Source organism: Callospermophilus lateralis, chromosome 1 (genome assembly GCF_048772815.1).
Source record: "Callospermophilus lateralis isolate mCalLat2 chromosome 1, mCalLat2.hap1, whole genome shotgun sequence".
NCBI lineage: Eukaryota > Metazoa > Chordata > Mammalia > Rodentia > Sciuridae > Callospermophilus > Callospermophilus lateralis.
Window position 1 is genome coordinate 188,646,479 of NC_135305.1, and position 25,208 is coordinate 188,671,686.

General features: G+C 39.4%; 1 protein-coding gene and 1 non-coding gene across 4 annotated transcripts in view; one reads left to right on the plus strand and one right to left on the minus strand.

Annotated features, from left to right (window-relative positions):
* Positions 1-25,208, plus strand: part of Nr1d2 (nuclear receptor subfamily 1 group D member 2) — a 29,558-nt gene continuing 4,350 nt past the window's right edge. The window contains exons 1-9 of one of the 3 annotated variants that reach the window (XR_013090241.1): positions 1-288; positions 8,577-8,843; positions 9,955-10,043; positions 12,522-12,666; positions 14,636-15,264; positions 17,288-17,473; positions 19,452-19,662; positions 21,061-21,141; positions 22,987-23,142. Coding sequence is in view for 2 of the 3 variants with exons in the window: in XM_076842883.1 (XP_076698998.1) it covers positions 273-288; positions 8,577-8,843; positions 9,955-10,043; positions 12,522-12,666; positions 14,636-15,264; positions 17,288-17,473; positions 19,452-19,662; positions 21,061-21,141 (1,624 nt within the window). In the remaining variant the exon portion in view is untranslated. The remainder of the gene's footprint in view (positions 289-8,576; positions 8,844-9,954; positions 10,044-12,521; positions 12,667-14,635; positions 15,265-17,287; positions 17,474-19,451; positions 19,663-21,060; positions 21,142-22,986; positions 23,143-25,208) is intronic. The other 2 variants (XM_076842883.1, XM_076842890.1) reach the window with 2 other exon arrangements.
* Trnav-cac (transfer RNA valine (anticodon CAC)) lies at positions 1,421-1,493 on the minus strand. Its single transcript has one exon. It is a non-coding gene; the product is annotated as a tRNA-Val (tRNA).

A 25,208-nucleotide genomic window follows, 5' to 3' on the forward strand; every position in this document is an offset into this window, starting at 1 on the left:
GCCGCGGTGCGCTGGCTGCAGGAAGCCGCCGCGCCGCCGCTTTTGTTGTCAGGGACCCCGGGAGGAGCGCCGCTCGCCGGCCGCCGCCACCCTCTCCCTGCAGCCCGCTCTTCAGCGGCGGGGCCTGGGTCCCGGGCGCCCCGCCGGCCCTGCCCATGAGGGGGCCCCGCGACCACCGCCGCCTGCAGCCCGGGGCGGCGCGGCGCTGAGCGGCGGCGGCGCTGCCCCCTCTGCGGGAAGCGGGAGGCCTGGGCCCCCTCCCCGAGGGCACCATGGAGGTGAATGCGGGTAAGAGCTGGACTGCGGCGAGGGGACGGCGGAGGGGTCCAGTGGGCATTTTGGGGGGCGGCGGCGGGGGGTGTCCGCAGGGCCGGCGGGGTGGGCTGCCGCGCGCCGCGTGTCTGCCCCGGGCTCGGTTCCTGTCGCCCCACGGGCTGCCCCGCGCTGGCCCTCCCGACACCCCGCAACGCCGCAGCGCGGCCCGGTGGCGCCCGACCCGGCCCCCCCCTCACATGGCCCGGCCGCGCGAGCCACGTGCGCGCTGTGTTTACGTTCGGCGGCGCGCGGGCGCCGGTTGGCTGGGCGGGCGCGTGACGCGGCATTACATAATGGGCGCTGAGGCGGCGGTGGCGGGCGGGGACACGTGAGGCCGCTCGGCTCTGTGACCCACATTCCCCGGGGCCGCAGGGACACGTGGGGGCGGGTGCGCGCGCGCGCGCGCCGGCTGGGAGCGCCGCAGCCTCTCGGGAGGCCCCGCCCCTTTGGAACCCTCCGGGCTGTGACGTGGCCGCGATTCCCTCCTCCCCCGCGGGGTTGCACACTGCGGAGGAGGCTGCGCCTGCGCGTGCACGTCCGCGGAACTCCGCGGCGGGGCGCCCCGGAGGAGGACTCCCGCGCCGCAGTGCGTGGGCCGACACCCGCACAGCCGCTAGGTGACCCCGACCCCGAATCCGGACTGGACCGGCGCTTGGGGATGTTGCTGCAGCTAACCTTGCAGAGCCCGAGGAAGGACTGCAGGGCGAGGGCGAAGCGAGTGCCTCTAAGAAAGCGTGCGCTTCCCCGCGGAGATCCTCGCTGGAGCATTGAACCGCTGAGATCCTGAACAACGACACACAGACCCGCAAGCACTTGCTGTGGGGATGCCGCCCTGATGTAGTTTAGGACGACCTGCCTTATTAAGCCCATTGTCTTAAAAACTGTTTAAAAGTCCCCTTGCATTGGAAATTTACTGTAAAGTGCCATACTAGGAACTATGGTCAGAATGACTTAGGTCATCATAGGTGACTCTGAGACCTTATGGAAAACCAGTCCTTGTTCTATTTTTTTGTTTTACTAGGAAATGAACCCAAGGGTTCACACATGCTAGGCAAGCACTTCACCACTGAGCTACATCCCCAGCCCTTATTTATTTATTTATGTTTGGTGGTGCTGGGGATTGAACCCAGGACCTTGTGCATGTGAGGCAAGCACTCTACCAACTGAGCTATATCCCCAGCCCCTCATTCTTTATTTAAATTAAAAAAATTTACAGGTTGCTCACCTTACTTGAACCCAGTTATGTTGCCACAGAATAATACAGCACTCCTTGTCCTCCTTGTCTGCCCCAGACAAATGATGGCCCTATACCTGAAGCAAATGAAATTACAGCAACAGCCAGTTTGTTTAAAAATTTCTTGAGTTTTATGCACCTCTAAAAATCATACTTTGATAATAAGCATATTGTAAATATTTTACTAACAATAAAGTCGTTGTCTGATTGTGTGTTGATTACCTATAGTCCTGCTTAGTCTTTGAGGGTATTTAAAAACATTCAGTAATTATGGAATTAAATTTTTAAATGATAGATATTTAAAAGTTATCAGGTTCACTCTCTTCTAACCCAGCCTTTAGTATTAATTCTTCAGATTTTGCAACCTATAGGGAGTGTTGGCTTACATGGTGGAAGTTTTCTCTGGTTTGACCTTTCCTGAAACATGTCTGATTTTCATGTTGACTTTTAGAGATAAACAATAAAAACCTGCCCGGTAGACTTGACAGCTCCTTCCCCCCATTCTTTTCAGTTCTTCCACTTGTAGTTCTCATCCCTTGGTCCTTGCTTCTTGTCTTTTTTTTTTTTCTTTTCTCTGACCACTCATCCTTCTTGCCCTTTGGGATGTAGCATCCAGAAGTGGATTAGGTTCCTGTGGAAGTGGTTGAACAATTACCAAGTTCCAAGTTATCTTCTTTGTTTTGGAACCTGCTGCAGATGAATTATCTGGCAGGCTTAGTTTTTTTTGGCATATTGCTTTGCTGACTCACAGTAATCTTGCCACCATCATCTAGAACCTTTTTCACTTAACTGTTTTGAAGTTAGACTTTAAAATAGTGCAGATAATTGCTTGACCTGAAGTGTAGGAATTTTCACTTACCTTCTAAAATTTTCTGCTATTTATTTGGTCCCAGGTTCAAGGCTGACAAGCTTTTAGCCAATATATTAACAATTTGTGCCATCTGTCAAAGGGAGTTTTGATAAGAATTCCCTTTAACTTCCTTCAGATTGTAAATATTGACCAGGGTGGCGCTAATTTCAGTGCTATGAGGCATACATACCTTTGGCTTTTCTCTCTAGGATTGGTATATACAATGATACAGTCAATCAATGATTGTTTCATCTTGCTGTCTATAATTCATGACCCACTGCATCTCTGCTCTCCCCTAGTTAAGGATGCGAAATAGTTAAATGAGAAGTTTGTATAGAGATATTGACTGTATAGTTTTGTCACAGTAGGATTTTGATTGAGTATACTGAATTGTGTAAAGTAAAAGATGACTCACTACACATCCTTCATAACCATGGCTATAATTCATATTTTTTAAAGTGGAAGATATTCCCACAGTTTATTATGTTTACAAATCTGTATTCTATGTTTTTCCAGGCTTGAGGAAAAAATCAGAGGGACAAAGCTCAAAGAAATCTTCACAAAGAGAGAGCAAAATAATGGGAACAATCAGAAGTGAAGTAGGAAGTTGCTTGGCTAGTTAGTGGGGTTAAGGAATTCAGAAAGTTAGTATGGAAATAAGCTACAGAGAAAACACCTGGATTCAAATGACATTAAAAAGTGAAGGAAGGAAAGGAAAAGGGGGTTTAGATTTGTTTGAGCTGTTCTCATTGAGCTCTTCCAATATGATAATGGCAAAATAACAGCACTATCTGTTGATCTCAGACTGTGTGTCAGATCCACTATATATATATTCCCTCACATTCCATGAAGGAAGGTACCGTTGTCAACATATTAAAGGTGAGGGCCTAAGAAAATTGAAGCTAAATAACTTAGCATAGCAGTAGAGTAAGAATTTGAACCCCCAAATCCACTCGGATTGCTCAGAATACTATGATGCCATCAAAGATGTTAGCTTACATAACATTTGAAAATGTATGCACAAGTTGGTGGTTCTGTGTTGGGCTTAAAGGAAATACTGTAAGGATCCATTTGAATTGCAGTGTTGTGATGTCATAGCTGGTTAAAAAGACGGCCATGTGCACAGCCTCCTTATATCCACATAGGTCTCTTTTTTTAACCTTGTTGCTAGTTAAGCTGGCTTTTTTTCCCCCTCCCAGACGCAAGATTCCACCTTGGCCTTCCTTTTCCAGCAATTTGCATGGAGATGGAAGTGCTGCTGATTTTACATTTTTTTGTCATCCCATTTAAGAATGGTCATAGTGATACATCATTTAATTTCTAAGTTCTTTAAGACCCCACTTTGACTTTGTCACCTTTGCTGTGTTTGCTCCTCCTGATCTCTGCTCTCTTTATGCTCTGTGTGATCCTCAGCATATCAGTCATTTGTATGAAACGTTGCTCACATTTCCATGTGCGTTTACCTGGTGGTTCTCTGAGACTTTTTAGGGAAGGGACTGTGCTGTACTCTGGAGTCCAGACACCCAGGACCCAGAAGTTTGGTTCTTCTATTAGATCTACCCTATGGTGCTGTGAGGGGGGAATTATTTATAGCCCGCTTTTAGGATGAGAAAATTGAAATTTCTCAGTGGTAAAACTGTTTTATTCTAAGTCATAAGGCAAAAAAAGTATAGTCGTGACTTGACATCCAGCATACTTGCCAGGAGGGTGGGCAGGCCTGGAAAGGGGGAAGAAAACACCAGTGTGTGCAGGAGCAGTGCTTTCCAGCAGTGCAAATTGGATATTGACTTCTGGTTTGTCTGCATTGACCACTGGGTAAGCCCTAGCCTGGGAACCTGGCCCAGTGCCAGGGTCCCTTTCAGCTAAAAATAGAGAAGACTCTGCCTCAGCTAATTTTAGCTCAAGGCCTCTAAGAAGTACATTCAGCCTGCTTCCGGAGGGGTTGGGACTTGCTGGTTTGGGGATTTTACCTTTCTTGCTTTATCATCAAAAACTGTGCAAAAAAGCACTTTAATAATAATCCCTTTTATGAGCACCATTTCATTGTGTAATAACTCTGGCAGATGGTTCCATTTTATGGACAGTGACTCAGGTTTAGAGAGATTGAAAGTAGCTTGCTTGCTCAGGTGTTCTCAGTAAGATGTGGTAGTCTGCACTCGATCACATAGCCTCCGCTGTCAGCTCTGGCCCTGCCACAGAGTAGCTATGTTGCTTAACCATTCTGACCTGCACTGCTCCTCTATAACATGGGTTAAAGGAAGTTGGTTCACGGGACTCTTAGGAGGATAATATGTGACATGAGATTGTGTCGTTTAATGCTTGGTGTCTGATAGGTACATGATGACTGTAGTTTTACTTCCCTTTCTTCATGGGTTGAGGAACTACTTGATGTAGTCCTTACCTTCTAGGAAATTAAATAAAACCCGCAGGTTGGTAGACTGGTATGTAGTAGAAAGAATGGATGTTAAGACAACTGACTCAGCGTTGAATATTTTGTTGGGAGAATGCAGCTGCTTCTAGGTGAGTCATCTTAGATTGTGTCCCTGGTACAAATGCTTGAACTCCTCCAAGGTGGGAATGGCATCTTAATTGATAGTGGTAGCACAGTAACTTTTCTCAGGATTGATTTTGGAGCTTTTGTGAAGGAATTTGATTTTGGGGTAATTAATTACAACACTTTTTCTTAAAATTTTAATTTAATTTTTTACATAAATGGAATCATTTCTCTGGTTGTACATGATGTTGTCATTACAACACTTTCCATTGTTCATTTGTTGCTTTTTAACCAACTCTTAAGCCATCTGGATAGCTCTGCTTTCTAAAAGTTCATTTGGAAGCAGAGGTAGTTAGAAGACTTTGAACAAAAAGACTGATTCACAATGCTGGCCCTAGGAAAATCTTATTTCAGGGAAAAAAATCACTTTCTCATCTTTCTTTCTACCTTAGGCTCTACTTTAGGAAAGACAAACAGCTGTAAGACATTCCTTAGGGAGTTTATTGAGGACTAAAAACTATATTTTTTCTTTGTTTCCTGTACTAAGTGTAAAAAAGGTAACAGCTAACACCTAGAATTCCTAACGTGAACTTCAAATCTCTAAAAGTTTTATAAAGACAGATGGCCCAGTTATGTGGCATTAGATAGACTTCCAGGTTAAAATGGTTTCTCTGAATTCACAGGGTATTGAAGATCTGGGGGCACTTGTGTCAAGCAGATGTCAGTCTTTACAACTGTGAGCCAATTTATGTTTGAATTTCCTGTAGCCATATTAAACTCCAGTTTACAAAAAGCTTATTAAAAATGCATACTTCTTTTCCTCTCTTTTCGTGGTACTGGGGATTAATGGGGATTGATCCCAAGGGCATTCTACTGGCAGAGCTACATCCCCAGCCCTTTTTATTTTTAGACAGGGTCTCATCTCATTACATTCTCATTACAGAATTTACATTGCTGAGGCTGGCCTCAAATTTGGACTCCTGCCTCAGCCTCTCAAGTCACTGGGATTAAAGGGCTGTGCCACTCTGCCAGGCAAAAATGCATGTTTCTGAGGGTAACTTCTCGCCTTGGAAACATGGATTTTGAAAAAGCACCAGATAGCTTTGGTGATAAATATTTTACATAATTTCTCTTGGGGTGAAAATAAGGCTGGGAAGATTTTTCTTTGTGTTTAGACTCTTAGGAGCTTTTAGATTTTAAAATCAGTGGTAGGCGAAAACTGTCCTTCGTCATTTCACTACAGCTGAAGTAATTGACTTGTGACGGTGTTCCACAAACTTCATTGCATATCAAAATCATTAAGAGAACATATTAAACATTTCAGATATGCTAGAGCTGAGAAGAGGGGAACCTGAGAATTTACATTTTTGGCAGATTTCCAGGTGACAGCTGGTGCCCCAGGTCCGAGGACCACACTTTGAGAATGATTGGTTTGTAGTAGGGACCATATTAATTGTGAAGCTCTAGCTTCCCTTTGGGCATGTGGAGAGTGGCTCTAACTGTAAGAAAAGCGGATTGACACCTTCTACTTCCACTCCTGCTGGGCATGTACTGAGTGTGTATCATAATGAATGGGATTGTCCACATTATTTATGTTTTTGCCTTTAAAAGTGAAGTACAAGTGAAATTCAAATGAAGTTGAATTTACACATATTAAATCTGTGTGTGATAAGAAGCATTGTTTCTTGGCAGAGTAGGTGTCCTTCTTCTCTTCTGAATTGTACTCAGACACTTGAGAGTGGTGGTTGTGTTTTTTTCCTCAGGGGTTTCCCAGACTGGATGTGTATATTGATGGCTAAACACATATATCATACCTGATTTCAGCATAATGGACTAAAAGTGGTTTTAAATTCCTCTGCTTGTTCTTTTCTTGTCTAAATTAAAATGTCTGTCTATTCTTTGGAATTGTTTTGGCCTCAACTTTTGTTTTAGTTGTCAATGGATCTTTATTTTTATTTGTGTGTGTGTGTGTGTGTGTGTGTGTATATATATAGCTGAGAATTGAACCTAATGCCTCACACATGCTAGGCAAGCACTCTAGTACTGTGCTACATCTCCAGCCCTTGGCCTCTATTTTTGCTCTGTGTGTGTGTGTGTGTGTGTGTGTGTGTGTATGTGTGTGAGAGAGGGAGAATGTCTGATAAATCATGGCTTCTCATCTGGGGGAAAAAAAAGAATGGGGAGTCATTTCTCTTTCGCAGAGGATAGTTTTTATTTCAGGATGAATTCTCAAATTGCATTTGTTACTTTGGAAAGGTGCAGAGTTCTCCTTTCTGCTCTATATAGACATTAAGACTTGTCAGGAAGCGGGTATTTTGTGTTACACTTGTGGCTTTCTGGTAATGTTTGTCACTGCTTAGGATTTGTCTGTGTTACTGGATGTGGGCTTTATAAAGGTGGAAAAATAGGTCTTAAAAACAATTTATGGCAGACTTATCTGTGAAGCATGTACAGAGAATTTACACTGTGCACCTGGTGCTCATGGTCTACTTGAGAAATAGATGGAAACAGGAAAACAGTAGTTTATATAAGATTTTAGGAGAGTGATCAAAGAGATAATTAAACTTTCTATATGCTGCATACCAAAAAAGCCAATAAATATTTGTTGATGATGGAGGGAAGAAGAAAAGAAAATATGGTAGATCTTGGCAGGGAGGATAAGAATGACTTATTTTGCCTGGGATTTGGAAAAATACTATATTTGGCCTTGAGGTTACTCCTGCAACCTTTTATCTTTTTGAGAAGTTGAAAATTATACCCTGGGAATAATTTTATGGGCTCTGTCTTAACCTGGGAGGTTCAGGCCAGTTTTCAGAGGATTGTGGGGTTTACATTGGTGAACTGGTAAACTGCATTTTGAGAGTAGGTTTGTGAAGAGTGCATTAGCTGCAGCCTTACTATTCTCATAGCCTGAGTTCTTCTTTCAAGCCTCTTTAACATGTACTATGAATAGTGTGTCAGAAGAACAAGTTGTGAGTCTGGATTCCTTAGGAGCTGCTCAGAGCCTGCAAGTCCAGTGGCAGAATAATGGGGTGGAGGAGGGAGAGGACTAGGGATTAGTGGACAGTCATAGAGGTCTTCAGAGAGCATCAAAACAAAAGGTTTGGGAGCAACAAACCTTTGGAAATTCCCTGTTGTGAGATATATCACTTTATCTGAAGATCCAAAGGTTACATCTGTTTCCTCCCCATCAACTGTGTTTCAGCCAAGTGCTCAGGAGGCAGATGATGAATTCATTGTTTTATGACACTGTTTGATGAGGGGATAATGGAGGAGGCAAAGAGAGGACCAGAACCAGATCTCTTTACAGCCAGAACAATTTGTTTACTGTAAGTTATGAAGTCACTCAGGGATGATTTTCAGCCCTTTTAGGAAAAGAGTGGAAAATGAAAGGCTTTAGGTTTGGGTCTGTGTGTGCTCAGAGAAATCAAGCCCGCAAGGACCTTCTCACATTTTAAATCAGTGGGAGTTACCTGTGCTTTGACCTTCGTGGAACAAAAGGGTAGTAGGAAATAAAGGAATGGGTTCCTTTTTACTTTTTAATGTAAGCAAACATTTAATACTAGTAACTTGTTTCTAAAGTGAGTGACCTTACTAACAATTTGGTAAATTAGTATGTTCAGATTCCCAAAAATAAAAAAAATGCATATTGTGTTTAACTGTCTGATTTCCCTGTTTTCTAGGAGGTGTGATCGCCTATATCAGTTCTTCCAGCTCGGCCTCTAGCCCTGCCTCTTGTCACAGTGAGGGTTCTGAGAATAGCTTCCAGTCGTCCTCCTCTTCTGTTCCATCTTCTCCAAATAGCTCTAATTCTGATACCAATGGTAATCCCAAGAATGGGGATCTCTCCAATATTGAAGGCATCCTGAAGAATGACCGAATAGATTGTTCCATGAAAACAAGCAAATCGAGTGCTCCTGTGATGACAAAGAGTCATAGTGGTGTGACAAGTAAGTGATTTAAATATTTTGAAGGTTGTTGCCATTAATTGCAGGTGGGGCTTATTTGATCAACTTTTCATTTGGGGGAGTCAATATATTTCTGAGTATAACTTTCATGCCCTTCTGGATAATCATAGATCAGTATAGAAGAAATCAGCAGTGATTTTAAAAGTAACAGCCTAGGGGCTGTCAATGTAGTTATATTCTCTGCCTGAACATGTTTCTTCTAGGGTATCCCCTTTTATCACATATCTTCCTATTTGTTTGTTTGTTTCTCGAACAAAAGATTAAAAAGAATTGTGGGACAGGGTTTAGTTTCTTGAAGTTGGAGTTGGGAATGCTTAGGATTAGACAACAAAGCAGGATTGGGATAACCAGTGAGAAGTGGATCTGGGTTCCTTAGTGAGTGTGGAAGTAGCAAGGAGTGCACTTGGCTGCTCCCGTAGTTGAGTGGAATGAGTGCAGCTGCCTGTGGAGACATCGTTGCACATCTTTTATTGATTGATTTCTCTGCTTAAAATCTTAATTTTTATCCAGAGAATTATTTTCTTAGCTCTGATTGCATATCTGCTGCAAAGCAATTACAAATTTACAAAATTTGAGAGTAGGTTTAAAATTTATCAAGAAAGGGGGAAAAAAAGTACTCTGAGGTATTTTTGGCAGTTCTATAAGCTGTATTTAAAAGAAAACCATGGCTGCATGTAGGGCACACACCTATAATTCCAGCAATGTGAGAGGCTGAGGTAGAAGAATCACAAGTTCCAGGCCAGCAAGGACCTATGCACCTTAGCAAGGACCTATGCAGCTTAGCCAGGACCTATGCAACTTAGCAAGGACCTATGCAGCTTAGCAAGGCCCAGCCTCAAAATAAAAAAACAAAAAGGACTGGGGATGTAACTTAGTGGTAAAGCGCCCCTGGGTTCAATCCCTAGTAGAAAAAATAAAAAAAGAAAGAATTCTATGATTTACTCTTATTAATTTGGTGTGGAGATTTTTCTTTTACATTATGAAAGCAGATATGTATTTTTCAGGTTGAGTGAAATAAAATATTCAATTGGAAAGAAAATATTTTTTTAAGTTTTTCTTCCAGCTCTTCACTTCGTGTCTGTTTGTGCTCTAGAATTTAGTGGCATGGTTCTACTGTGTAAAGTCTGTGGGGATGTGGCATCAGGATTCCACTATGGAGTTCATGCTTGTGAAGGCTGTAAGGTAAAACATGCTCTTGTTTCCTTAAACTACTGATTCTGGGGTAAAATAAATTGGGGTTAGATTTGCAGATTCCCTCATTTGAATATCTGGGAGGGAAAAAGAAGTCAGCTGTTCCTCTCAAGTATTATGCATTTATGTAGTGTCTAAATGTAACTTGTTTTGAAAAATATTCTTAATGCAGTGAAAGCATTTCTTTTTTCTTTAAAGTATTGATCAAAATACATTTGCCATCTCAGTTAGGCTTACGGTGTGAGCCAGGTGCACCAAACTCTGTCAGGCACAGTTCTGGGAGTTTGGGAAGCAGTATGGAGCAAAACAGGCAAGGCACTGTTATTACCTTGTTGAACTTCATTTAAACAGAACCTAGAAGTAGGTCTTGGTTCTGCTTGTGTTGTTATAACAGAGTAGCACAGCCTGGGTAATTTATAAAAATTGTTTGGCTGAGAGTTTTGGATGTTTGGAAGTCTCAGACCAAGGGATTTAGTCTGGTGAGGGCCTTTTCCCTACATTATAATGTAGTGGAAAGCGCTGTAGAGGGAGAGAGGGAGGAAGAGCAAGCAGAAATGTGAGCATGAGCATGAGCATGAGAAGGGGCTGGACTCACTTTTATTACAAACCCACACCCAGGAAAACATAGCCCATCCCTGAAGGCAGAGCCCTCATGACCTAATCACCAATTAAAGGTCGCACCTCTTGACACTGCTGTAAGGGGGATTAAGTTTCTAGCACATGAACTTTTGGGGTGTCGCATGCAAACCATAGCAGGTCTTGGATACCTTGATATTCTGATATGTCAGGTACTGGGAGCTGGAAATAATGATTCCTAGTTACTTGTAAAAATATAATATCTTAAACAAATGAGTACAATCTTGAGCACTTGGGAATGTAGTTAATTTGCAAGTTAAGTATTTCTTAGCTATCACTAGTAGGGTGTTGGTCAGATAATTCCAAAAAGAGATAGTCTGTCTTGAGTTTATCCCAGGAATCAGACAGTCAACCAATAGCTTTTCTCCCTGAGTCTCTTTAATATATGGCACAGTCCTTTCTCCTGTTATCAAAAATTAGCATGATGAAGACACATGTTCTTGTTGTTCTTTTGACTTTAGGCCAGAAACAGAAATCCAGTTTGGCAGGATATGGTGGGTGAACAAGATAATGAATGTACATGATGAAAGAGGAAATCTTTTCTAGGGTGGCTCAAAGTAAATTGGAGTTTGAGTTTGAGTTAGTTTTAATGACTAAGTCTCTTTGCAAGATTACTTACTATTTTCTATTGGCATATCTTTTCTACTGTTTCAAAAATCATATAATATGTATACACTTACAAAAATGTGAAGTAGGTGTGAGGCAGGTATTATTTTCTCTTTATAGAAAGAAAATAAAAGCCCAAAGTGAATGAAATTCATTGTATTCTTGATAAATGCATATGCCTATTTAATACCCTTTTAAAAAGTGTTTAACTTAGCTCTTACATGTTCAAGTGTGTAATATAACTGTCACAAAATATAAAAACATGATATCCCACAAGTACTGGTTAAAGATGAAATGTGTAGTCATTCATAATATGCAGGGGAAATGTAGTTTAAAATGAATTTGGTAGCTGGGTGCAGTGGCTCAGGGCTGTAATCCCAGCTCCTGGGAGGTATGAGGCAGGAGGATTGCAAGTTTGAGGAAGACTGGACAACATGGTAAGACCATGTCCCCTGTCTCAAAATAAAAAATAGGAAGGTCTGGGGATGTAGCTCAGTGGTAGCACACCTCTGGATTCAACCCCTTGTACAGGGGAAAGAATTAAAAGAGGAAAGAAATACTTTGGTAATTGTGTTCTTGAGTTTTCTGTTTTCTGGGGAACCACTAAGCCAGAGTTCTTTGAGGACCTGTCAGGGTATGTACTTAAATTCTGTGTGTAGTGAAGGTAGCAATTTGTAGTCCTCTAGCTGGGAATTGTCTTTCCTTGGGTGGTAACTGGCCTGTGGGCGCACGATGAAGACCTGTTGCTGTCACTAGCCAGGTACATCTGGCTGACTCAGGAAAGACCAATCTCTACCAATGTAATTCAGGGTTCTGGTGAGGGAATTATAGCTGTCAAACATATTTCTTTACCAATCTTATAAGAATCAGTCATTTCTATTTCAAAATTTTAGAATTTGTATGTGAGTAGAAGTATGAGATGGCAGATGTGGCTATAGGTGGGGACTTGGTAACAGGGTACCAAGTGGTAAAGGGGGACTTTGGGTTTGTGCAAAGAATCCTTATGGGGAAGAAAAACTTGGTTAGGTCAGTGTATAGACAGCACTTGCTTATCCATAGCAGTAAGAATCCAGATGGTTCTGTGTGTCAGTAATGTATTTCCCTTTGTCCTAAACTGAAATTATTTCCCAGGTAGCTAGTCTCATAGTAGATAGGTGAGGAAGCAGTGCTTTTGTGGAGTTCATCTGGATGTTTTTAAAGGATGGGTAAGTCTTCCTTTGTTTGTAGGGTTTCTTTCGGAGAAGTATTCAGCAAAACATCCAATACAAGAAGTGCCTGAAGAACGAAAACTGCTCTATAATGAGAATGAATAGGAACAGATGTCAGCAGTGTCGCTTCAAAAAGTGTCTGTCTGTGGGAATGTCAAGAGACGGTATGTTTCTAGTTTAAAGAATGTTTTTAAAGTGTATGAACCTGGGCTTTTATTCCTCAGAAGGAACCTGGGCTGTCAGCCAGTTACTCATAGCACTCTTGTGTTCAGGGTGAAGCAGATTTTAGGAGGCACATTTCAATTCCTTGTAGGACACTAAATTCATTAAATTAAGTTTTTAGCATCATCATTTCAAAACAGATTTTGACTAAATTTCTTTTTTTGATATTGTTACTTCTTATAAAAACCCATTTTTACCCACTAAACAATTTGAAGATTTTTTTCTAAGACAAAGATTTGGTTTCTCTTCACATAGGAATTTTGGACTCTTCTTCATTTCTTAGGATTACTGAGGAACCCATTTCTTATGTGAATTGTCTATAATTTTTTTAGCCTGAGGTGAAAATATGCTGATTCTGAACACATGCAGAAGAGATGCAAAATTGAAAGAAATATTGGGACCTGAAATGGAGGTAGTTGCTCAATTCTGGCATAATCCATTTTCATTGAAAAGAAAAGTGTTTATCTATGTAATTCTTAGTGGTATCTAAGTTTGATATGATTGAAGATTTGACTCTTCTCTTGTGGTTAGGGAAAATCATTTCTGGATAATGTCTTTCTGTAATATGATAGAGGAATGGGAGGTTTTCAGAGGCCTTAGTCTAGTGTGGATAGTTAGGAACTGCCGAGCAGTCCTATTTATCTAGAGAGGAGTATTTTGGCAATCCCTCTGATTACTCTAACTCTAATATCCTCAGATACAGAAATTGAATATTGCAATGAGGAATTTGTAGAATAAGAGATTTGAATAATTAATTTTTTTCAGTTGCCTGGAATTTTGTAGTATTTGTAAGACTAGCACTATAAAAATAGTGAATGGAGCCAGGTGTGGTGGTGCACACCTAACACCAGAGGCTGAGGCAGGAGGATCATAAGTTCAAGGCTAGCTTCAGCAGCTTAGTGAGACCATGACTCAAAATAAAATATACAAAAGGGCTGGGTATGTAAAGCACCCCTGGAGTCACAGTCCCTAGTGGAGGGTGGGGGGAAGAGAGAGAAAATAGTGAATAGATATGATTGCCTCAAAAGAAGAAAACCAATAGTCATTTGTGAGGGAAGGAGTAAAATATGAAACATGATAAAATTGTTTGTCTTTGATAATGTTATTGTCAGAGGCTACAATTAGACTAGCAAGGCTTTCTTGCTAGGTAGATACATAGAATTTTTATTATCTTTGATCAAATATTAGATTAGAAAATAGCTTTCCTTTGCCTTGGAGATAGGATTATTAGGAACCACATACTTCCTAAGGCTAACTTCTAAAACAATGGCAGGTGACTGATCTAATTTTTGTTTATTCCATTGATTTTAATTAAAACCCAGCAAGTGTATTTTCCAATAACTACATTTCTATTGATTGTATGTGTGTGTGTGTGTTTTAAAGTGATTTTCTTTCTTAGGAAGCCAAAAATGATAATGTGCTTTTGGGGCACAGATAATTTAACATTTAGGTTCTTGAGAGTAAGCTTACAAGTGTGAATTGATGAGTTAAGCATTTTGGGAGTGTTTGTGCCTGCTGGGTCCCGTCAGTGTTCCTGGTCATGGGTCCTGAATCCCTCAGGCCTGCCTGAAAACAGCGCCCTCAGCCTTGTTCATAGGTGCAAGTTAGTAATGCTGGTCTGTTTCAAATTGTGGTTTTTATTAGTTAATTTTATATTTCTTTCTTACATTTTATTTGTAAAATACCTAGGAAATAAATCTCCTTTGTTTTGATTTAGAAGAAGAATAGAAAATTTTCCTTCCATTTCCTATTTCCTTTGGAACATCAATACCAAGTTTAGAAAAATTTGGTCCAGAGACGTATAGATGTTCTTTATTTGTATGACTAAAGGCTTTAACTATCAGAGATAATTTTTTTGTACTAAGAGATCTTACTTAGAATTTAGATGTTAAATATCTTTTTCTTTAATAGCTGTTCGGTTTGGTCGTATTCCTAAGCGTGAAAAACAGAGGATGCTAATTGAAATGCAAAGTGCGATGAAGACCATGATGAACAGCCAGTTCAGTGGTCACTTGCAGAATGACACATTAGTGGAACATCATGAACAGACAGCTTTACCAGCCCAGGAACAGCTGCGACCGAAGCCCCAGCTGGAGCAAGAAAACATCAAAAGCTCTCCTCCTCCCTCTTCTGACTTTGCAAAGGAAGAAGTGATTGGCATGGTGACCAGAGCCCACAAGGATACCTTTATGTATAATCAAGAGCAGCGAGAAAACTCAGCTGAGAGCATGCAGCCCCAGAGAGGAGAGCGGATTCCCAAGAACATGGAGCAGTATAATTTAAATCACGACCATTGTGGCAATGGGCTTAATAGCCATTTTCCTTGTAGTGAGAGCCAGCAGCATCTCAATGGACAGTACAAAGGGAGGAACATAATGCATTACCCAAATGGGCATGCCATTTGTATTGCAAATGGACATTGTATGAACTTCTCCAATGCTTATACTCAAAGAGTATGTGATAGAGTTCCAATAGATGGATTTTCTCAGAATGAGAACAAGAATAGTTACCTGTGCAACACTGGAGGGAGGATGCATCTGGTATAGTGCAATCAATTTTTTGCTCACCTTGTATCAAGGAAAGCTTTGAAGGTTTTCTTTTATGTGGGGATGTACCAACTTGGGAGGTGGGTCAGAAAGCCTAAGAAATTTATAGAGTTGATTTTGTATAGTATTTAGGTCAAAGAATTTAATAAATAGCCTCTGTGGAATGCTAATTTCACACAAGGCTAGGTATAAGCATATGATTTAATTGATACTGTGATTGGGATTAAGATTTCATGTACCATTCATGCAGAATTGGGCCTTTAATTCTTAGAAATCCCTTTGAAAGTTTAAGTAGCGTGATTAATTAGTACCGTATTAGCTTTGGGGTTTTTCTCCAAAGGACTGATCTTTTAGCTTGCCATAGTCAGAAATTCTTTGATTTTGGTGGAGAGAGGTTTTGTTGTTAATTTTTTTGAGATGGAATCCTGCTTTGTTGCCCAGGCTGGTCTTGAGCTTCTTGGCTCCTTAGCCTTCTTAGCTGGGATGACAGGCATGTGCCATCGTAACCATTATTATGCAGAAAGGTCTTTGAATATAGAATATAGATGATTTACTATTTGAGAACTTAGGAATATTTCAATTTAATAGGCTAATGTAAGGATTTTCTCAGCTTTCATTCTGTGAGATAAGTTAATGCTATTCATATCATTTAAATTTTTTCATCAAATACAACATTCTACATGAAAATACAGTGTTACTATTCTGCCAAAATTTCATCAAAAACAACAGTACTCACCATTTCCAGTTTAAACCATGAGGTCCTTTGAATAGTGCTTGATATTATTCTACCACCAGGTAATTAAAGTCGTCTTTTTTCATTTTCAAAATAGTTGACTCTACTCCAGTTTTTTTGTCCTTTATAAATACTCAGTTCCAGGATCTGTGTGAAAGATAGACTTATATTTTGTTAAGCCTTGTGGCTTCCTTAAAGAAGGAAACATTCCTAAGCATTCAGGGGTTCTGATTTCATGATTGTCCTCCATGGTTTTAGAATTGTCCCGTTCTAGGATCTCAAATTGATTAATGAAAATTGAAAGTCTGGTTACTGATAGAATATACAGTACATGTTTCATTATAGGTCGCTCCTGACTTCCTGGCTTCCTATTTTTCGCTCCCTTAGTCTGCATTTAGAAAGTACACCTGTGTCTGTAGTCATTCTTAATTGAACAGTGGAGGTCAGTGATCACATCATTATTTATGAAACAAAAAGGGCAGTGACCTTGTCTAAAAAATGGAACACCTTACTGTCTTCCTCTTGGAAATCACAACATTGTAATTTTGCCTATTTAGAAATAAGTGAGTTTAAAATAACTAAATATAGGCTTGGGTTGTAAGCCTGTTACTGCCAGCTGTGTTTAGATAAGTCACCAAACCTTTTAGAGATCATTGCCTCATCTAAGAAATAATTATGGACTGGGGTATATCTTTGTTAGAACTCTTGCTTGGCATGCATGAGGCCCTGAGTTTCATTCTCAGCACTGGGCTGGGCAGAGGGTGGAGGAGACAGTTATAACTGGTCATAACTAACAGAGTTGAGAATCAAATATATGTCAATTTGTTTTTTAAAAAACCTAAAGTACTATATAGCAGCATAAGGTGGCAGCAGTGTTAACAAACTCTTAAACCTGTGCAGTAGATTTTTGTGATAGATTACAGGTAGAATTTTTGCTTAGCCACCTCTTTTTATAGTAAATTAATTATTACTTAAATTGGGTTGCTGTGAGACTTTCTTTTTCTTATGTGAAGGTTGTAATACCTCTATTTTTTAAATGTTTGCACACCTTTCATTGACTAGAATTTATTTTTACTGTAAATTGACAATGTGCAATTGTATCTGTTTATTGCCATGAGGCTTCCTATATTAAGGTGTGAGCAGCAAATGGAGAATTTCTCTGTAGATTTTACTTGTGTTTGGGGGCTGTTTTCATTGTAGGGTTTTTGACATCTGACATACTACTCTTGAAATTTCTTCATCACCTCTTACAGTTAAAGAGTTTTTCTGTTTTGTGTATACTAGGTTTGTCCAATGAGTAAGTCTCCATATGTGGATCCACATAAATCAGGGCATGAAATCTGGGAAGAATTTTCCATGAGCTTCACTCCAGCAGTGAAAGAAGTGGTGGAATTTGCAAAGCGTATTCCAGGATTCAGAGATCTCTCTCAGCATGACCAGGTCAACCTTTTAAAAGCTGGGACTTTTGAGGTAGGTTTTAGTTATCCTAAATATTTATATAGGACATGTAGTATCTCATTTTCTTTGGTGTTTTCATTCTTTTCTATAAGTATTTATAGTTCATGATCTGAAGCTACCAAGAAAAGAATAACCATCTCAGGGTTTTGGTAAGAAACTAGGTGAATCTAGAGTTACTTGTGACTTAGGGACTCTGTATCCCTAGCATATAAACTCCCAAGTTCTCGTATTAGTTTTAGGGGCGGACTGGTGGTTTCTATAGTGTTAGACATCTACTAATAGCCTAGTTTGGTGTTTCCTATGTTCAATCAGAATCAGAAGGGAGAACAGAATATGGTTTTTGTCTTTTAGGAACTTGTAGAATATTTTCAGGATTTATCAGATGTTTCTGTGTGCCATTTCAGATCCTTTGGGCCTCACCTTGCTTTAAGATCCTTGGCTAATTTTTCTACTCCTGTTTCTTCTGTGTTCAGCCTGGGCTTGAGGCAGCTATTGCTTCCCACCTGGGTTGTACCTGGTGAGCTGGTACCTTTTATTCTGTCTGCTCCAGGGCTTCCCTATTGCTTGCTGAGGTGTGAGAAGCCTTGGGACCTGCAAAACTCTGAGATTAAGCAAAAACTCTGAGATTTGGGGGGTGGTGGAAAGTTGATGTCTGCTGGGCCAGATCTTTGAGCCTTTGATCAGCAGGATAAAGGAGCCTGGGAAGGTCCCACAAGATGGAGCTATCGGTTGTACTTGCTGTTCAGTGGTGGCCTGCTCAGCAATACATACTTTAGTATTTGCTTGCTCTCTTTCTCTGTCTCCTTTCCCTCATTCCTATTTTCATATGTGCTTGTCTACAGTCCACAGAAGCTTTTGCCCCAGGCTGTCTTTTCTGGAGCACCTGGCTAGAACAGAAAAGACATTTTCATAAACAAAATACTTACGGAGTAATTAAAAAGTAGCACTTACAGGATAGGCTTTTTTTTTTTTTTTTTTTAAGGAGAACTTTAAACTTAAGGTTTAAAGCCAGAAGGGAAATCAGTGATCAAGTTCAGTTCACTTGTTTTGAAGAGGTAACTACAGCCCAGAGAGGCCGAGAGACTCTTCTTGGATTATCAGTAAATTCATAACACATCCAGGATTAGAACACAAATCCCAGATTCCAGGACTTGTATTCTTTCCACCTTGTGATTTGTCTTGGTATTGCTGTATTCTAAGGTAACAACATTTTCATGGAGGTTCACTTCCTTTTGAACTGTCTTGGGTAAAACGAGTCCTTGCTTGGGAGGATTGCAAAAGGAAGATGTTTGTTCAGTGTTCGTTTGATTATGAGAGAAATGTATGACATAGATGTCACCTGTTAGTGTAACGGAGGGAATGCTGTAGGTAAGTAATGGGATTGTTCACTGATTTGGTTTGAATGACAATCATAACTTGGCATTTAGAACACTTTTATTGTGATAGTTATCTTGTGTGTGGTCTCTCTGGGTTATGGTTTCTTGAAGTAGCCTAATTAGAGTGCATCTGCTGTGTTTGCCTTGTCTGCATTTGGTGTTTTGATGTTTCCAGATGTTGCTGCATTGAAATATTATTCTTTTTACTTTGGGTACAGAGACCGAGTGATGTATTTGATAGTCTAGAGTTTATTTAATGCTTTTGGTCAGGCCCCGTTTTAAAACTTCTTGGTGTTATTGACTGCTTTAATTTTATATTTGTGTTTCAAAAATCTTTAACTAATAGAGTTTCAGAGTATCATAGGACTCAAGTATTTTGCCTTTGGTTGCTGAATTTCTCTTGATGTTCTCCTTGGAATATTTATTGCTTTGGTAGAGAAATTATGTTAAAGTGTTTTCTAGGTAAAAATAAACTTTTTTTTCCCCTTTACAGCTTTCTTTTTATTATATATATGTATGTGTGTAGAATGTTTCTTAACTTACTTGAATACTGTTATTTCTTAGTATTACTATTGAACTTCTCCAAATACATTTAAGTCTTTTTCTTTTTTCAGGTTTTAATGGTACGGTTTGCATCATTATTTGATGCAAAAGAGCGTACTGTCACCTTCTTAAGTGGAAAGAAGTATAGTGTGGATGATCTACACTCAATGGGAGCAGGGGATCTGCTAAACTCTATGTTTGAATTTAGTGAGAAGCTAAATGCTCTACAGCTTAGTGATGAAGAGATGAGTTTGTTTACCGCAGTTGTCCTAGTATCTGCAGGTAAGCAATCTGATTCTAAATTGTGACACAACTAGAACATAAGTGACCAAGGATGGAGAAGGTGGCAGTTAACTAGGTCATAGCAAGCTATATAGAGGAAATAAGTCCTTTAAGGAAAGTGGTATATTACATGAATCTATTATTTTTGTGTAATTAATTTTTAATAATGACAGTACAAATCAAATAATGTTTAAATTTGCATTTACCACTAGTAGTTTTTAGTGTTCATAAATTTTGCAAGTGTAAAACTTTATTTCACGGATTTATTTTTTGGAACATTATGTATTGCCAGGTAGGTAGGTGGTTCAAACATGAATCTTGAGTTTTAATTATAATGTGGGTTACTTGAAAATGTTAAAGGCATCAAGAGCAAATAAACATGATTATATTAAGTTGTGGTTTCAGCCCAGCTTTGCTGAATTTTCTGTGTGAATTGGTAAGTAATTTTATCCTTTGGGTCTTGGTTTCCTCATCCTTTTAACGGAAAGGGATTTCACTATGTGAACTTATTGTGGTGTCAGGCACTGTTTGAGTGATCAAGGTTTCTGAGTCCTTACATTTAGTGCCTATTTATGTGAGTCATTGATGATGTTTCTGAATTTCCCTGCCATCTTGAATTTATATTGCAGTTGTATCAAACTAAAATTTTTTTCAGTTCAATAAAGACAATAGCCATTAAGAGTGACACAGATAGTATACAATAGCAAATTGGAAGTTGAGACTTTGATTTTCCTGGGAAGCATCTATATAAGTGCCAGCATTTTTAGGTATCACTTACCTTCATTTTAAAATATTTTTTGGACATTTTACAATATTTTGATCTCTTAAAATTTCCCATTTGTGTCCTACTCTATAAAGCATCCTAGGTGTTAGACACTGTGAGGGTTATAAATTATGGCCTCTGATTAGATGGCTAAGTTATAATAAATCTTAGAGAACCCTGTGTATCTCAAAGGGCTTTATATTCAATAGATAAATAAAGACTTATGCCATTTGGAAGTACAATTTGGTTGCTTTTTTTGATAAGCTCTACCTGGATAACTAGAAGTGCATTTATGATATGGAATAGTGTGAAAGTCAATAGGGGATGCCTGTTTCTCATTAACCTTGTAGTTCCTCTTGCATTGTACCATTTTTGCAGAATTTCTTGATTAGTAATTAGAATTGATTTGAGTTGACATCAGATTAATTTTTGTGAAACCAGAGATATAATCAATACTAATTAAATTCTTCATCTGATGAATACACTCTGTGGTAGGTGCTCAGGGGAAACAAAAAACAATAAGACACAAGCTTACTCCCAAAGTGTTTGTGTTCTGTTAGGAGAGACACAACTAACACACAAGCCTTTTTGGTACTAAACTGCATAGTTGTTTTTTTTTTTTTTTTGGCTGAGAGGGCCAGGAGTTAAAAGACAGGAAGATGAAATGATCAGAGAAGGCTTTGAGGGGAAGATGGAAGTGGAGCTGGAATTTGAAGGTATTATTAAAATTTTCTTTGTGGAAAGATGGAAAGGCTTGAAAATGCATGAGATGGGTCAGAGGAAGGGGCAGGTGGCCAGAGCCTGGGGTGTCTGTCAAATGGAGGAACAGAGGGCTTGAGAGTTAGGGGAGCACGAGCTGGTGGGCTACTAGCTATGAGAATGAAGCGGGGAAGTTTTAACAGATCTACAGGCAATGCAGAGTCTGTCACCTCTTCAATAGGGGAGTGATTGGGCATGAACATAGCAGTGCTTAACATTATTTCTGCCTTTTTATCATGGGTAGATTAGATAGGAAAGTCACTGCTGGCGAGTTAGGTTGGGAGGATGCAGAAGCAATAAAAATGAGGCAGCAGAATCAGTGCCCCTGGAACAGGGCAGGGACGAGGTGCTGGAAGGGACCAGGTCTGGAGGTAGTTCAGAGAGAGACAGGAAAGCGAAGGGAGCTCTGTGCCGGAGCCATGCCACTTCACTTATGTTTTCCACTAGGCATGTGTTTTTATTTTGTTTTAATCTTTCAAAAAGGACTTTCCCCTCTGATTCTAAGATTAATATGGATTATTTGAAAAATTAGAAAATATTACGATGAAAATAGCATTACCAAAAAAGATCTCTATTAATTTTGGTGTCTTTATCAAACATTTACCTAGCCCTTCATCTCTCTATTTACCTATTTATTGAAATAAAATATTTGAAATATTAAGCAGAAAGACTGATTTTAAAAGAATGCAACACATTCTCATTTTTGTTATGTCTATATTTGAAGATATACAAGCATACACAAATGCACTTTTCACATCAGATTAAATATTTACTACTGAAAAATCACCTGTTTGTAAAGTGGGAAAATGAGATTAAAAAATTTAGAAGAGCATAAAATGAAAAGTCTCTGCTTTTTTTTCTCTAAACTCAACTTTATTCATCTGAGGACTAAGTTTCTAACAATCTTTTTTTCTAATTTTCTGATGGTTGACCACCCAACACTGAATGTACTGCTTCTAACTCTTATTTAGCAGATACAAGTGATAATGAAAGTGCCCTTACATTTTCCTCTAAATTTTTGTCTTATTTTTTAAGTTGCTTGTCTTATTTGTAATTTAAGTACATTAATATTTTCTGTTCCTTCACTTCTACATTGTCTTTCTTGGGTAGTCTTGGTGGAGTTTCTCCACTACAGAGTATCTTCCTTCCACTATATCTTAAGTGTCTTCTATACCATGGTTTCTGTGTAATTAGGAATCAAAACATTTGTGTCCCGTTCTGGAACTGATTGCTTTACATGCTTTATTTATCAACTTCAAAGTTGGAATGTTAAAAATCATATTTGTAGAATAAATGGTATGTAAATAGTGCTCATAATATTCACACAGTGGGCAATGAAATGATAGTCAAGGTATAATGCACATATGATTATGTCATAATGAACCCCACTGGTAGGTACAGTTATAATGCACTAATAAAAACATTTTTAAAAAATGACATAAATCTCTGCCCCAAACTGCTCTAGCCTGGATGGGGAGTGTTCCATGTCAAGTAACAAATAGATTGTTTATATTCTCTTCATTATAGTTTTGCTTCTTTTTTAAATAGCTTTTTGTTTTCCTTAGAATCTTTAGTTGTCTTCTGTTTTTTTTTTTTATACTTCATTTATGTAAAAAAAATTTTGATGATGTTAGAAGAAATGCTAGCTAATTTCTAGGTCTCCTTGTATAATTCTATTTCCTAAACGGACCTCTCATGTGAGCCTAGGACATGTTATCCTTAGTCATACAGGCAAGGGATTTGAGCAATAGAAGGGTTAAATGATTTACCCAAGGTCACATTTCTAATAATTGGCTAAGCAGGTGTTTGAGCTTCCAGTGCCTGGCTTCAAAGCCTTCCCACTGTACTGCTTATGAAGAAATAGCTCTAGCTGCTAAGGGAGAGGGGAATCTCAACATGACCTTGTCTGTGAGATTGGAAGAATCCTGATGCCATTGAAGGGGAGTTACACCTGGAAGGTAAGTTTTTTTCAGGTTGTGTGAAGTGACAGCGATAATTTTTGGTTGAAGGTTAGGGACCAGCATGTCAGTATTTGGCCCAGACTCTTCTAGATAGAGATTTCAGTTGTCTTTATAGATGCATCCTGGAGGAGGTTGGTGAGGTGTACAGGCTTTTGGGAGTGGCAGGAAGAATCAGCTGAAGAAGTGGGGGGGCAGATGTGAACATGTCACCTAATTCAGTGCACTGTTTAGAAGATGGGTTTCCACTTCAGTCTGCATTCAGTGTTACAGTCTATAGCAGATTGTTGTTTATGGTCCAGCCAGATTTATCATTGGGTCCTTTGGCCTCAAAATCATAAAGAACTTGGTTTTAGAAGTTGAGGCTTTTGAGCCGAGTGTGGTGGCACACACCTGTAATTCCAATGGCTTGGGAGGCTGAGACAGGAGGATCGGGAGTTCAAAGCCAGCTTCAGTAATTTGTTGAGGCCCTAAGTAACTCAGAGAGACCCTGACTCAAAATAAAATACAAAAAAGCACTGGGGGTATAACTCAGTGGTTAAGTGCTCTTGGGTTTAATTCCTGGTACCAAAAGAAAAGAAAGAAATTGAGGCTTCTGTAAAATGTAATTTGATTTGCATTTTAGTATAGGCATCCATTTCCCTGAGTTCTGAGCTGTGGAAACAAGTATAGGTCATCTAAACCCAAATATTAACCAAAGGACCAATTTATTCATGATCCTAGTTCCCACTCAAACAGTTTTACTTCCTTAGCATTGGTTTCTCTCTTTGTCCGTGTTGGTTATTTTGAGGGGAACGCTGTCATTCTTTTCTGGTATGGTAATTACCTATGATAATATCCAAAATATTATATTCTGCTAAAATGTGACCTTAAAAGGAAAGGATTTTGGTTTGTTTTGTTCATTGCTGATTTCCAAGTACCTAGAAGAGTAGCCAGCACATACATTCAGAGTTTGGCTCATGATTTAATAAGTTACAAAGATGTTTATAAAACAAAACAAAACAATTGAATATCAAAGGCAAAACAGATTCTTGGAAGCATTATGGAAAACTTTAAGTATTTTTGCAAAGATAACTTTATGATTGGCTAAAAGATGCCAAGAAAAAGAGGTTTTTTGTCTAATAGTTTTATCTGAAAAATTCTGACTCCTCCTATCAATAATCAGTATTCATTTTGTTTCTTTTTGCATAAGAGTTGACATGGTAATGATTTCAAATTTTGTATGTATAAGGTAAATTCAGTAGGCATGGTGATGCATCTTGTAATCCCAGTTACTGCTGAGGCAGGATTGCAAGTTCAAGGCCAGCTTGGGTAACTTGGTGAAACCCTGTCTCATAATAAAAAAGGACTGGTATTGTAGCTCAGTAGAAACCCTGCCTAGCATGTGCAAAGCCCTGGATTCCATGTCTAGTATGTCTTCCTTCCCCATCTTTTACAGAAAAAGATAAGCCTTTTTCATCATGTTTCCTGTGCATTTTCTGTATCACACTCCCTCCCCACTTTATTATTAAATTTTAGTTCTTATTCTAAATGCTTGCATTGCAGTGGGCTTTTTAAACTAGCAGTGTTAATGCAAGACATCCTCAGTATCCTTGTGAAAAATGATAGGGCATGAATGACCAAAGAAGTTTGCCTCCTTGTAGAAGAGAAATCTTTTTCATGTTAATTACAGCTGCCTTCTACTGGGGACCATTGCATATTTCTTGTGCACTACTGCCTCCTTTTGTAAAGAGAGGAAATAACTTGCTGATGAAAAAAGCCTATGGGTTGACTACATATGGTTTGGCTAATTTTGAGATACTTTATTGCTGGTTTATTCTAAATCACTAATTAACATTTTGCATGGCAAGCTTAGTAAACATAGTCTTGCTAAATGAAAGTGAATGTAGTGTAATATAGCTAGTATAATAAAGTTGCATGGTGTATTAGTTACCTATTATTGCATAATAAATTATCCCAAAACTTAGTGCTTCATGAATGCAAATGGCGAATGCCTGTAATCCCAGCAGCTTGGGAGGCTGAGGCAGGAGGATCATAAGTTCAAAGCCAGCCTTAGTGAGGCCCTC